Source organism: Melozone crissalis, unplaced genomic scaffold (assembly GCF_028551555.1).
Source record: "Melozone crissalis strain CALT ecotype California unplaced genomic scaffold, PUWL_Pcris_2 ptg000005l_1, whole genome shotgun sequence".
Taxonomy (NCBI): Eukaryota; Metazoa; Chordata; class Aves; order Passeriformes; family Passerellidae; genus Melozone; species Melozone crissalis.
The window spans coordinates 48,181,942-48,197,106 of NW_026535783.1; the positions used below are offsets into that span (position 1 = coordinate 48,181,942).

General features: G+C 38.5%; 1 protein-coding gene across 1 annotated transcript in view; it reads right to left on the reverse strand.

Annotated features, from left to right (window-relative positions):
- Positions 1-14: 14 nt before the first annotated feature.
- Positions 15-15,165, reverse strand: part of MRPS27 (mitochondrial ribosomal protein S27) — a 42,731-nt gene continuing 27,580 nt past the window's right edge. Inside the window, exons 5-11 of the mRNA XM_054282018.1 lie at positions 11,926-12,040; positions 11,356-11,434; positions 9,995-10,110; positions 8,442-8,544; positions 6,141-6,283; positions 4,495-4,650; positions 15-424 (exon numbers count right to left, since the gene is read on the reverse strand). Of these exons, the coding sequence (XP_054137993.1) occupies positions 185-424; positions 4,495-4,650; positions 6,141-6,283; positions 8,442-8,544; positions 9,995-10,110; positions 11,356-11,434; positions 11,926-12,040 (952 nt within the window). The 3' untranslated portion in view covers positions 15-184. The remainder of the gene's footprint in view (positions 425-4,494; positions 4,651-6,140; positions 6,284-8,441; positions 8,545-9,994; positions 10,111-11,355; positions 11,435-11,925; positions 12,041-15,165) is intronic.

Genomic DNA, 15,165 nt, shown 5'->3' on the forward strand with positions numbered 1-15,165 from the left:
CATCATATACAGGATGAAGATTTCTAAACCACATGTGCTTTACTTCAGGAAAGAGAGAAAATGGGATGCTCAATTTGCATACAGCAGTCACACCTGCAGCATGATTGAAGTGAAATAATAATAATGGTGAGCACTTCAGTTCACTGACAGAGGAGTGCACACCACTGCATTCCTAGTTCCAGTACTAAGCAGATGCTTTAGCTAGCTTCCTAGCTTCCATTTCCTGCTTAGCCTGTTCTCTCATCTCTCTTTCTCTCTCAATGAGAAGTACTTGTAGTTCTTCCCACTTCTTGAGGTTCTGCTCATATTTTGCAATGTCTTCCACTTCACATTCTGGCAGTTTCTGCTTGACAAGTTGGGTGGTCAGGGTTAACGGGCTTTCGGATTCAACCTTGCCAAGTGAATGCAGTTTGGAGTACAGCTCCTGTCAGAAAAAAGAGATTTGGTAGGAGTGTCAAGGAGAAAGCCAGTCAATCACAAAACAATCAGACACAAAATACTTCTCTACAACCAACATATCACTGAATTATTATTATTAGTAGTAATAGTAGTAATAGTAGTAGTAGTAGTATTGCTGCTGCTGCTGTTATACAGGCCAGGTTACTATCACACAGAAGTGTTTCAGCTGTGGTAGTTGCTACCATTTCTTCAAATGCTAACCTCTAGAGCATTCGTCTTTATAGCAACAAAACTGAACCAATGAAATTTCATTTTCCTTAACTATTCAAATTCTCTTTCTTTTCCAAGTTCAGTTATCTGGTACTAACAAAGATCAGCTGTTCAGTCAACGACAATAAATATTACTTAGACACCTTGCGTTTGTGTCTTGCCTCAAAACCAACTGCAAGACTTCAGCCACACTGCCTGCATCAGCATCCTTCCCAACAGGTGCACATCACTTCAAATGTTCTCCTTCCAACTGCATACTAAGTAACTCCCATAATTTTTCTTCCCAGCTTACTGTGTCTGAGGTGTGACTACACTTACACATTATACAACACTGCTAAAGCAAGTGATATTTTTTTCAGTGATGTTCTACACTGAAACAGAGCAAAGCCTCAGAAAGGAACTCGTTTTCTTTCTTAAGCTTTTACTTATATAGATTTCCTGCGGCATAAAATGTTAATACACGTAAGACGATGAATCATCCAGTGATACTATTTCTGGCTTTCTGTGATCTTTAGTCTGATGGCTCCTTAACATTCTGATTAATTGCCTTGAAAGTGCAGATACACAACCAAGGAGAAGATGATACAGCACTGGAAAATTCTTTATGCCTTGTTCAGTCATTAGGTGAAAACACATTTACCCAATCCTTCATTCAAATAAAACACTTTACCCAGTCCAGCACTTGCAAAAATGTTTAAAGTAAGTATGTGTTCTAATGAAAGGTACATCTGTATTTTCTTCATTTGAGTGAAACTTGTTTTGCATTGCAGTACAATGGAACGAAAATGTGAGGATCATTCTCCTCCAAACAAAATGGCAGTTCTAGAGCCATGCAGATATCCATACTTCCAGTTATCACTGAAAGTTTATGCACTATGCAGCTGATCCACAGTGTTCCTCGTATCCAAGCTCACAACTGGCAATAATCTGAAAATGCACATCCCCTCAGCTCCTACCTGGAAGCTCTGCCTTGCTCTTAGGCAGGAAACTACTATGTCCCCTCTCAGGCTCCTCCACTTCTCTCTCCCTCAGCCAACACAACTGCAGGCTTTGTTGTGTTTTACCTTGAATGTCTGCACTGGCCAGACAGCAGATTAAAGACTTTTTAAAATGCTAGACAGGCAGGTCTGAGTGGCTTGCATATTTGGTTCTCTTTCTTGATTTTATGATAAAGAATGAAGACAAAGCCAATGTCTTCAAAGCCAATGGACTAAAACCAAACTCAATAAAGTATTTAGGTGTATTAGTCTCAGTAGATACACAAGGCATCAGTGAGAAAACTGAACAGACTGTACAGCTTGGGTTTGGGGAAGAAACTTGACAACTATGTTCATAGATTAGATAAGTAACTGGTTTAGATCATTCACACTCTTCCTATTAAACTCTACCAAGGATGTGCTGAAAAAGGGCTGAACAGGAAATTGAAGTACAGAAAGGCAATAACCTGTAAACTAGCAGGTCTTGTTTCCTAAGCCATTACTGGTATCCTCGAATACTTCCTGCACTTCTCTTGTACATTAGTAATACTGATTTAGGAAAGCAGGCTGTATGTCCCACAGGTACCAAAAGAGCACATTCTTAAATGATTAAGTCATGATTTTTATAAGCAGTCTCCACAGTTCTGCATGCAGACAAGTTAGGGAAGAAGGTGCATTGCTTTTGGAGAAGGTATTCCCAGCATTTATGTGATAAAATGTTTGCTGCCTACTGATCATTGACACAGATGGAAAGAATTGCCTGAAGAACATTACAGTGAGCCTCAGCATACATCTGAAAACAGGTAATTACAACCCAAATGAATGTCAGAGTCTAGATTACAGCTCTAACAGCTTTTTCTGAAAAGAGCCAAATGTCCTCAGGTCCTCTTTTTTTTTAGTGGAAGCAAAGACAAGTATCCATATCTTTTAGACTTCCATGCCTTTTTCAGGAACTTTACAAAGTTCCTTTGTTCTGAAGGTTGGTACGAAACACAGAGGCCATTCCATGGAGTACCATGGAGGAGCATGTGTATGTCTGAAGCAAACCCATATGCTTTTGCCTGCATTCTGAGGTGTATGATTTGTGAAGCAGAATTGGGAGTGCAGGAGGCAGAAGCAATTGGATTTGAGGTCAAGGAGAAAGACTGGGGCATCCTGGCTAATTAATGCAGGGCTGGACAAAGTGCAAATGAATTTTTCTCAGCACCAGAAGTGCAAACCCTCTGCTGGGGCTACACAGAAGGGGCAGATGATCTGTGCTGGGATCACAGCTGCCAGGAATGCACACATCACTAGGTTGACTCAGAGCTGCCACCTTCCCTCACACTTGTAGGATTTGTAGTGCACCATGAACTACACCTGTAAGTGTCCCAGGGCACAACTGGGAAAAGCTGCTGTGGCTGGTCTAATGGATTTGACAGAAGAATCTAGGAACTCCTTCAGGCTTGGCTGAAATGGCATTCTAACCCATGAGCTCATTTTCTCATTCACACAGCCAGAGATTTTGGCTTATTACTGTTGGATGTCTAGTCGTCACATGGTGGCTATGTCTTTCTAATATTCAAACTTTCCTGGTCTGATTTTAAACACTGGGACTCATTTTTTGGCCAAAGGTCACTGCCACACCAGGGAATGCCTGAATTGGAATTAATTATGAAATTTGTGGAAAGGTTGAGCTGAGAAGAAAACTAGGTTCTTGGCACTAGTCCCCAGTTTGATATTCAGACCTCATTTTGAGCACTCTGCATTATTTTCTTCAAGGCTAGACAATGGATAGATGATAAGAGACACATAAAAAACTTCTCACTCCCTCCTTCAAAGGACACTTGTGTTCACCTAATTCACTGAATTTCATCCAGGCATAAATTACCATATGCTGATAACCCACTGATTCCCAAACACTTAAATTAAAAAGTTTTAACTGCCTACAATACAAGTTTAATATCTAAAGATTAGTGGCAAAGTTACTCAAGTAAAAATTAAAGCAAGGAAAAGTGTATATGTGTGTGAGCTGAAACCATAGGATACTAGTCTTTTAACTTTTGAAATTTCTTTAGAACAGGCTGTATCCAGCACAGCTGTCCAAGGTCACAGCCATCCAGCAGAAACAATGGAAACTGATGAGTTAAGGAAAGAGCACTGCTCCTGGAACTGTAAGCCACGTAAGTTTCAACCTGAAGTACTAGATTTTTACCACAGCACAAATCAGAGTTGATAAAGTAAAATTAGCTGATTTAGCTCATTTTGAGATGATCAAATAAAATCAGATGATCAAATTAAATGCACTTATTATATAGATGTGTCCTAATGAACAGCCTTCTGTGTTTCTTAATGTTATCATCAACATGACAACAATCTAAAGATAAAAGGAAGGTGATATGAACCTGATTTAATTCTCCAGTCTGAAAGTACAAGATACAACATTCCATCCATACAACATAATTATAATGTATACAAATGGACAATAAATTCAGGGCAGTCTCACACCCACTGCAATTTATTTTAATGAGCAAGAGCCCACACAAGGTCAGATAATGGGTCTATAAAGACATACTTTTGCAAACAGGACTGGAGTTATCATTTTCCTGCATGAAAAGTGAAGATAAAATTCCAGCAGACAGACAAAAGACAAGTAGCCTTGAGCATTATGCCTTTGTAGGCTGCTGCTTCATGTTTGGAGAAGTGAATATGTAAGGTGACATGAGTTTCAAAAACGCCAAACAGAACTCCTGATGCACTGAAAGGGTGTCAGTCTACGAGCCATAGTAAGTCAGCATCTGTATTTTCTAGTATGCATCACAGAGATGTACCACAGCTTAGAATATTTAGAGAAATTGAACTGTCTTACCTTGAATCGGCTGTAGTACTCAGGTACTTTAGATTGCTCTGTTTCTTCTGACCCTGCACATTCTGACTTCTGCTCTAATTTTTTGGCTTCTTCAGCAGATTCTGCATCAGGTTTAGCTTCAAGGACAGACTGCAAAATGGTCTCCAAGGCATCAGTCTGAACAATAACATTTGTAATGGTTAGAATCAAGTGTTTGGGATTCACTAAGTAACACAACTGTCTAAGTAACACAACTGCCATGCATTCAAACAACTTAAAGAATTACCTTGTATTATGAGACGATTTCTGTATAAGCTAAACAGAAAACCAAATTCTAAAAGGAAATGAGACAATCTTGAAAGAATTTTGTACGTGCTTGGGATCTTGGAGTGTGTGGCTCTCACTCAGTCAATGCATTGCTTTTTGGGCTCTACGACTGGGTGTGTACAGAGATGCAGCATTAGTAAAGAATCAGCAAGAACCCTCTTTTACAAGTTCTTAGCTCTTCACTGAAAATAGTAAAAAGTATCTCTATATAGATGACATTTCTAAGTATTAATAGCATTTACTATTTTTAGAGTATCAGTATGCAGACAGATAGAATCTTCTACGGACCCACAGTACCAGAGACATACAGCCCTGTTTCAACACCAGGATGTTCATCTACAACCCAGAGCAAGATGAGGAATTCCTGAATTCCTCAGAATTCAGGAAAAAAAATCACAAGTGTATTAAGCTGAGTTCTTCAGACTTGAAGTAAGACAGATACCTCCAAAACTACACACCTGAAGAGGTAACTCAAAACTGGTGGAAGTCGCAGATGTGACCTGTCTTGGACTGTCCAGTATTATACTGAGAAGCTTCAGAAAATAGAGCAATAGGTAGGAGTACCTGCTGAGCAGTGCCCCAGACTTCTGCTTGTCAGGGGAGACTGCAAGTTTAGCAGTGACATGAACAAAAGGGAGGCTCCCATCATCAGGGATACCTTCAGGAAAAAGTAACGAGAAGGAGAGACCTCAGTGATGTTACTATGCTCCAGCCCATGTGGTAGTGGCAAACTAAGTTACTCCTAAGCTGTCTGATTCCAGGATCAGCCTGATTCCCCCAGCAGTCCTAAGCCCCAAGTCCCTTAGGTAGTGCCAACCTAATAAATGGACTGAATCTAGCCATCCTCCCTGACTGAGGGCAGTACAAACCTTCTACAAATAATTTTGTTGGCTTTTTGGACCAGTGCTACTCAGGACATCATCTGAGGGCACAGAACACATACAATTAGCCTTAAGAGCAAGAAGATGTGACAGTTCATTCTCAGTGCTAAGAAATATGTCTCTGAGTAGTTTCAAAAACTTGAGAAACAAAGGTGTCTTTCCATCCCTGCAGACACGTGTTTCCTGTGACACAGACACAGGTGTCTCTAAAAGGAGGGCAAAGCTTAGAAAACTTAAATGGTCTGTGGCAGTAGCACACACTCATTGCCAAGGACATGCCAGTAGACATTATCACTGGCTCATCAACTTAAGCACTGATTCTGTTCTAAACATTACTTCTCCTGTCTTGCAAAGGCCTCTGAAGTTTGCAGGGCATATTTTCATTAACAAGGCACAGAATTCACAGGTTTTACTGAAGTTTGTTTTATATGAAATTCCCCTTGTTCACTTTATACTTACAGCCTCTTTACAGATTTTGATGTCCCCTGACAATGAAGCCACATTCTCCATCACTTGCAAGGCTCTATTCAAATACCCAGGTGTCCACATCAGGGGCATTAGATTGTATACAGCTCTTAATCCTTTCGTCAACTCCACCTTCCCTGTGATAAAAACACACTTTATTGTTAGTGTTTTAATATCTGAATCTTAATGGAACTTGTATAGGCTGGCTCTAGTTTCTAGCAGTAACAGCAAGTGTCTTGGCTTCAGGGGTAAAAACAACACACTTATATGAAGTTGCTCTGATAGAATTTCCATGGCTCTAATTTTATTAATGTGCTTTTTTTTTGCTCAACTTCATCTAATTATGTGCATGTTTCTGATACCTCCTCATTCCCCCTCACCCAAAAATTTTGCCCAGATGGAAATCAGAGTAAGTGGTTTTATGGTTGTCAGGCTTTGTAACAGCAGCTTGTAGAAGGATGCCTGAAAATCTCAGACAAATGTCTCCTTAGCTTTCAGCTGACTGTGGAGCATGTGTGCACTAAATCTGATTCCCTAGATTTACCTCTGTGGTCTCTAGGGTTTACTCACCCATAACAGCACATGTTATGGTTAAGCGCTCAGCTTACTACCCCTGTTTCTGCTGAGGCTTCCCAAGAGGAAATACAGGAAACCTGGCAAAAAGGAAATTCTGATTCTCCATATAAGACAATCTGTGCCACAAGGTGTTCATTGATCTTAGCAGGACCTGTGATGTACTGCACCACTTGCAATGTGGTTTTTCTTCTGAGTAATTACTTGAGATCATGAAACTCCTGCATAACAGAGGAAATACATATCACGTCGTAGTAGATGCAATTTACAATGATTGTCACTCTTGGGCTTTGATTTTGTTATTGTCAGCAAAACAGGTAATACTTCTTCAAGTGTAGCTTACAGGAGTTGTGTGCAAGCTCTCAATCCAATTTGCACTCTGGCTATAATAACACAAAACTATGAGAGATACACTCTTTACATGGAAGAGAACAGTTTAGGAAAAGCAAGGTAATAAGTGCACAGACAGAGCCTATGGACCATGGCTACATTAAAATAGCTGAGGTGCTTGAGGCCACTCTGTGCCTGTAGACATCTTTTACTCTCTCAGAGGTCAGTTCCATTAGTGTTGGCAAGACTTTGGAATACATGACATAACAGTAAATAGCTTTTGATCCACTGAATGTCAATGTCATGGACCAAGCACTATTGCTCTCAGACAAGAGTGAAGCGCATTTCTGAAATACAGCCACTATTCCACCAATCTATATGACATTTAAAATTCTCCAAACTGAATTGCAACTGAACAGCAAAGTCCCTGTTCATAACAGTATCTCCACTGGATTACAAACTACAGTGCTATGAAAAATCCTGCTTTCAAATTAGTTTTCACATTTATCCCTCTTTTTGACTGAAAATAAATTTTTTGTTTTACAGCCATGATAAATACAAATCAGCATCCTAAGTCGGCCAAAACACACCATATTTTGAGGTGCAATTTGAAGAACAAATTCACTTTTTATTACCCTCAATAATGCAGTAATGAAACAAAAATTTACAACAAATTTTTGACTATTTACTTCCTAGTAAATAGTCATTCTATAGAGAAGAACAAAACCTATCTATACCATATTCCACTAAAAAGTCAGAGGAAATTCAAGAATTGTTTGCCCATTTCCCTTCCCTTCAATTATGAATATACTCTGATCTAACTTCTCTTTAATACTATATAGCAAGTTTATATTAACAGCAAAGACTTCTTAACAGATACAGGACAAAGGCACTGCTATCTGCTCTTCACAACCCCAACATTCACTTTACAGTGACTAGTAGAAGTTCTAAACACAGTGTTTTCCAGGGTGTACTCTCTCATCTCAGAAGGCTTAAAGATATTTTATGAACCAGATAAAGAGTCTGTTGTCCATAACCTTATATTGTGTGTCACAGAAATCTGTACTTTAGGATATTTTTTTTAATTTGTTGGTCAACCAACAAACCAATCCGACTGCTATTTAAGAGTATCTTCTCTCTTTCAGCATCTAATCCAAACATGCAGGGAGCCCTAAAATTGGTTCTGAAGCTGTCTGATGAATCAAATTCAAATCAGTTCTACCCTCCAGGCCTAAAAAACAGGTTCAATCATAACTCTGAAATTGTCCTTCCACTATTTCTTTTTTTCCTTTGCCTTCTCCTTGATTACATTTTAATAAAACAAAGATGCCAATTTAATTCAGCCACTGAAGACAAGAGGGGAAAACTGACAATGAGGGAGGTAAAACTTACCAAGGAATGCATAGCCATAGAGCTGGGAACTAAAACCCACAGTGTTACTTTGCTTTAGACCTGTAAGCAATAGCGAAGCTCCAATATTTCTCTCTTCTTCCCACTGCAAATAATTCACCAGCTAAGTAAGTGCTCCTTTAACAAACATAAATAGAAAACAGCAGCAAAGACAGCATGCATGGCTTTCATCACATCTTAGCAATAAAGGAAAGAATGATTAAATATGCCCAGTGTTCAGTTACAGCATATCTGTCCTGAGGAACAGTACAAATCGTACTGAGGAACAACTCTCTTTGCACAAGACTAAAATGTGAGTGGTTGAAATTTTGCAAGAAAGTTCTTCTTACTATATCTACCCCTAGGTCTTAAACCAAACACAGAAAACTGGTTCTGAGCATTATGAGGCATTGAATGTTACTTTGAACGCTGTATACAAATAAAAATATAATTTCACTGCTGTCTTTGGATGGGATTACTTCAAAATATTAAATAGGTCACAGCTATATAAATAAGCTTGTCTTGAACACCACCTTTGCTTGCACATTCAGTTTTCATGAAACATTATACATACAGACAAATGCTTATCTCCCCAGTATGGATATACAAACATAGACAAACACAATGGAAAAATGAGATTTTCACCCCTTTGCTCTTCACATACAAGTCACTATACATACTTTATTTCCAGGCAATTAAGAAAATATCCAAAATGGTAAATGTGCTTTTCTCTTCTTTGGTGAAAACTCAAATTACAATCCAATTGGGTAAAACTTGAAGGCAACTGTAAAATGCATTTTGGAAGATGCTTCATGTAACACAGATGGAGGCTTCAAGCATTTGCTATATAGATGACAACATGCTATTGAAGGCTTGAGCCAAACTTCATTAAAAATAGCTTCCTACAGAGATCATAGCAGATCTAAGCCCTCTTTACTGACTGAGCCCCATCTGCAAAGGTAGAACAGTGCCACTTCCAAGACCCTGAACTGTCATTCTGGCCTTAAGCAAGCAAGCTGTAAATAATAAACCCATAATCCTTGGAGACAGGAAAAATGTAACAAATTTAATTTAAAACATATATGTAATAAGAAGGGATACTAAAAAACCTAGTGAAAATGCTTTATAAGTCTGCAACATCGTCCTTATCAAGCTGTAATGGTGAGAAATACCCAGCTTAATGGGGCGTCCTATACAATAGGTGAAATATTTTTTGGTGGTCATTGATATAGTCTGCTTTGAACTGAAGTATCAGTTCACATTCTTCAAATGGGCACACATTACAACTGAAAATCCCTACACACCCTCCCTTTCAGAGAAAGGAGCAAATGGGGTGACAAATGATTTGATGGTTTTCATACTTGGTTGTGTCTTCTTTCCTTTCTTTGTTTTTTTCTTTCTTCTGCAGTTGCAAAAATAATGAGAAAATGGAGCATTTTTTTCCCCAGGTAAACTCAGGGGATATAAAATATGTTCATGATTGAATGTCTAATTGACTGCACCACAACACTTGGAAGCAGAGGCTCTGTGTGTCATTCTGAGTGTGGTCAGCTTACCGTATGTTCAGACTTGGCTGCCAGGTACTGGTACAAAACATAGAGAGAAAGAAGCTGTGTTGATGATTCATCAAAACTTTCTTGGAGCATGATCTCTGTTACTACTGACATAGCATCTATGGAGGAAAACAATACTTAATTATTATAGCTTCCAATACGTATCTTCCTTTTGCACCCACTCATGTTCACTGATGCTTTATTGCTGTGGTATGCTTTGAAATAGTTGAAGAGGAAGTGAAACATTTATTTCAACTAGAACACACCTATAGAATTAGTCTTATTCCTTTGGGTTGCTCAAACACACTGCAAGAAGGAAGAATGGGTTGAACAGCATGAAACTACAGCCAAGGAGCTCTTAAAATCATCTTAGCTCTACACATTTCAGTTGACTCTTCTTTCCTTAGCTCTTCAATCATTAAAAAAAAATTAAAATTATTTCTTTGTTCTTGTGTTTTGATTACAAACAAGAGACGGCTGGCTTAACTTCATTACCTTTAGAGTGACAGGAGAGTACAAAGGATAAGAAACGTTATCACAGATCACCCACAGTGGTCTATTCAGCAAACAGTGATCTAGAGGAGCTCTATATGACATTCCAGTGACACTTCCAATCAAGAACGACAGTTTGGAAAAAGATCTTCAGTTTCACATGGAACAGAAATATGGATAAAATGAGGGGGTATGTCTCAAAAAAAACCAACGATGTATTAATTTGTTGTTTAGCAAAATCTTTCAGCTCCTTTCTGTTATCTGTTTTATAAGAGCTTCATGTAAAGGAAAGCTTACTGCAAGTTTACAGTACTAGAAAACCTGAAGTGAAATTAAAATGAGTCATCAAAATTAGTATCTGTCAAACATGAGAGGACTAATCCAAACACTTAAACAGTCAATAATGAAAGGTAGGCCCAGTATGGCAATTCAGCATAGCTGGCTGCCCCCAGTGACAGACAGAAAGCCTACACAAATAATTTTTATACATAGCTTTTTGAACAGCTAAACGTATGGAAGACGAATACCAACACACATTTTGATTCTAGTAACACTCTAATTAATCGTCACTAATAAGTCCTATAATGTCATTACCACATATGTCAGACTTGTAACTGAAGAAGATGGTTTACAGTTGCAATAGGATTAATAACAGTAGAAATTGTGAATCTCACAAGTCTCAAAACTATAAAATTAATAAAGTCCCAAAGAAAGGAGAGAAAAAACACACAGAAAATACTTAAAGGGAAGGTGAAGTTGTGTTTTATGATGAATTCAGAAAAAATATTGCTACAAATTTTTAGTTTAAAGAAAAGCTCTGTAAATGTAAGAGCATACAACTAAGGATGCCATACTGGTATGTGTTTTCTTACCTTCATATTTCTTCTGCTTTATAAAGCAATCCAACAAAATATTGAATGTAAAATTATCTGGAAAAATTCCATACTGAACCTGAAGAAAAGAAGGGAAAAAAGTTGTGTGCAATTGTGCTGCAGATACCAGAAAGAACAGAACCACAACACTCCAACTGATGCAATGTATGTAAGCAACACAAGAGATTAGCATGGCTCCTGTGATGTAGGCCCTCCAACTTCTGATGCACTGCATTTGTTTTAGTATTTTATCTGAGCCTTTCAGACAAGAAATAGCACTGCCTATCACGTTATTATGCCTCCCCTGCAATTAACATGATTTGGACACCAACACTATTTAAAATCAAAGAGCTTTCTGAGAAAAGAGAGGATTTAAAAGCTATTTAAAAGAGAGGATGTAAAAAGGCTATTGCTAAAATTCAAGTGCAATCGCAATCTGTTATTTGACAAAGAAACCTGAACTTAAACCCACAGTCTACAGGCCCTGGCTGCAACAGGAATTCCTGTCAAGCCACACTTGAAACAAAAGCCAATCAAATATATTCGTGTCTCTTTCTTGTTAAAACTTACCTTGTTTTGTATTGTGTATAAGGCTTTATCTTGAGCGCCATATTTTAAGCACTGTCTGATCCAGCTGTGAATGGTCCAGTCTCTCAAGTACCAGGAATTTGGGCTATGCCGAAACCTAAAGATGACAAAAAGTTCTGGTGACAACATGACTCTGCTATCACAGAAACAAATTCTGTAATCAACACAACTATGAGTTTCAAAACCTCACCATTCATGAACTCAGATATAAACTTCTCCATGCTTGACTTGGCAGTGAATCACCACTCTCTAAAGAGCTCCAGATAGCCCTTTCAAGTAAGAGAAACAAAACTTTGACACATTAATAGTATGTACAAAGGGGAATCTGACTTTTTCACAAATGCATAATATTTAAATTTCTCACTTTCCAGAAAGCCCACTGCTTTTTTCTTGAAAAAAAAAGAATACAAAAAAATAACATTTTGGTGTATTTATGAAGGCCAACTGAGACTGGTATTTATACCAGTAGTAGTTTTTGACCTTGTCCTTGTGATTCTGTAAGACTGTATTATATAACATTTTGATATATAATGTTGCCAGGCTTGTCACAGCTACAACTGATGACATCAGCAGTATCAGAATTACATCAAAATATAACTGCATCTGAATCTTTGGAATTCTGTAATCTGATGTCTCTCACCCTCTCTAAATCATGCCCCACTTCACCAGTTAAGAGTTCATTATGCCTCAGCACAGGTCATCTCTGGGCTGCCGCATGCTCCATTTGCCTTAGAAATGCTTCATCAGTGAGGCATACCTCATGCACAGGGAAACTCTGCTGGGAAAGCCTTTCCCTGCCCCCCTGCACCAGTTTAATCTATTCTGAGACACCTCATGCCATGACTTCAGCAGTCTTCCAAGGCAACCTACTCCAGTGCTTGACTAATTTGTACAATTAAATACTTTTAATTTCATTTCATCCTAATTCAGACACATGCACTTTGCTCCATATTTGAACAAACGGTGACAAAAAGCACATGGAACTTCAGATTTGGTAAACATTCAAGCATCAGTTAAAAGTTCAGTGGTAGAAGCTGCTGCCTTGGTCCTGAGCTCAATTTCACACCCGCATGTGAAGAGATGCATGCAGTCTTTCTCAATTCAAATGAAAACTGATCTCAGTCCCCAGCACAGAAGTGACTGCCACTTTCTGTAAAGAACATCAATGACTGAGCTGAGCTCATGTGCAGATGCTCGCAGCCCCAAGCCAAGATGCAGCACCATTTAGAGGCAGGGTAGACGCTTCCATCTGAGTGAGCATGCTTTCCAGAACGTTTATCAGATTAATGTGGCCACCAACCCTCTTTCCCCCTCAGTAAATCTCTTGTCTATCACTGAGGGCTACACAGATGACCAAGGCTGGAAAAGTACTGCAGCCTAGGGAGCCTTCAAAACAAAGACAGCCATGCCAAAAGTGAAGCTAAACAACTACATAATCTAAATGTAAGTACTTGTAAGTGGCATAGAAATCTCCCCATTAAATTAAAATTTAATAGCAAAGAAAAGCATGCTTTGAATATTAAATTACAAGCATCCATTCTGGTACTATAATTACTTTCCATTTTCTTCTCTCTGGAGTTCAAATACTGAGAGTAGCAAGAATGTACATTTGCTTTCACTAAAGTCCTGTGTCATGGACAAATGCTTTCAGGAAGTATCAGTTACAGGAATTTGGATTTAATCATATTTTGATGAAAAATTATCCAATTGCTACAGACTCTTTCACCAGCTATTTAAGAATGGTCAAGCTGGAACACCAGCACCCAGTAATAATGCTGCCAACATATTTCAAAGTTTCATTAAATGGTTAATATTGTTTCGCAAGTGGAAAACAACAGACCTGTCTTTCAAAAAGCATGACACTGATTCTCTCAAAAAATTAGGCTTTCTATTGATACCATCTTTGCAAATGAAAAACAAGTTTTCAAAAAACAACAACAAAAACCCAACCAGCTGTTTTTAATGCATTTGAATATCCAACTTTTTTCACAGCTCTGTTTATTCCCTTGAGTACACCACAGTGAGAGAGAGCACTCCAATACTCCCTGTATCTTGGGACTGCTAAAGCTTACTGTAATAGAAGCTTCTAGGTTTCAAAGTAGAATTGGATTTGGACAGCAAAAGGGGGATACTGGACAGCAAAAACAGGGATACAATGCGGCCTAGAAACAGAATTAAGCTGATCCAGTCAACACTCGTTGCTGGAATCAATATGCACAAAATCCAGAGGCATGCCATAAAACCTTGTAAAAAATCTGCACACCAGCTTTTATAGAGCTGGGACTGATTTTTGTATGCATGCGCGCGTGCGTGTGTGTGTGTGATAACCACAGGATCTTTCAGATATAATTACTGCAAGTATGTTACTATTAAGATCTTTATACTGATCTTTATGCTCAGGTCGGTCTTGCCTGCCCTAGGTGCTATGCAAATGAAAAGCAAAGAGCTTCTTAACAAAGTAATTTTCTAGTTAATTCTAACAACGAATTACAAGTCAGTTGCATGGGAATAAGGAGAGGAGACTGATGCATGAATGCAATATATACGCATGTACAAGATGCCTCAACACAAGACATGTCCATTAATCCACGATGTGGTAGGAGAATTGGAAGTGAAAAGGAAACAACTGCACTGCAAACTTTGTTTCTGATCCATACAATACTGAGATAAGCTCTGTCTCTATTGTACTAGCTGAGAAGAAAAACCAACAGAGTATCTGTTTTTTACAGTTATCCTAGACAAATCAACCAAATGTTGTGGCAGGCGCTTGTACTTGAAATGGGATCAGGAAAAAGAGGAGGTTGCTCATCATTTTGACAAGCATTAACATCCTCCTCCTTCTCTTTGTCCACCAAACAGGATATAATTAAGCAAGGCAATATGTTCAGGGACAGATGAAAAGACAGAAGGAAGTTAAAACTACAGAAAAAAAAGAGGATTCAGAATGAATTAAATAAAGGAAGTCTCTAGCAACTGCTGTGTGTTTAATGGAGAGACCAGAAGGTTATCTTGCAGATGTCTGGTGCTGAAATTCATTTTTCTGAGAACTAATAAAAACCAGAGAAGCCCAAGATTCTTACAATGTGTTTAGAAAAGACAAGAAGGAACTCTTAGAGAAGCTCTCTGTTGGTACACTTTAATGTTAATGGCTACAAAATCAATATGGTCATCCTTCCAGTCATTGAACTGAGAACATCTGCCTCCATGGGGAATAAAACCAGA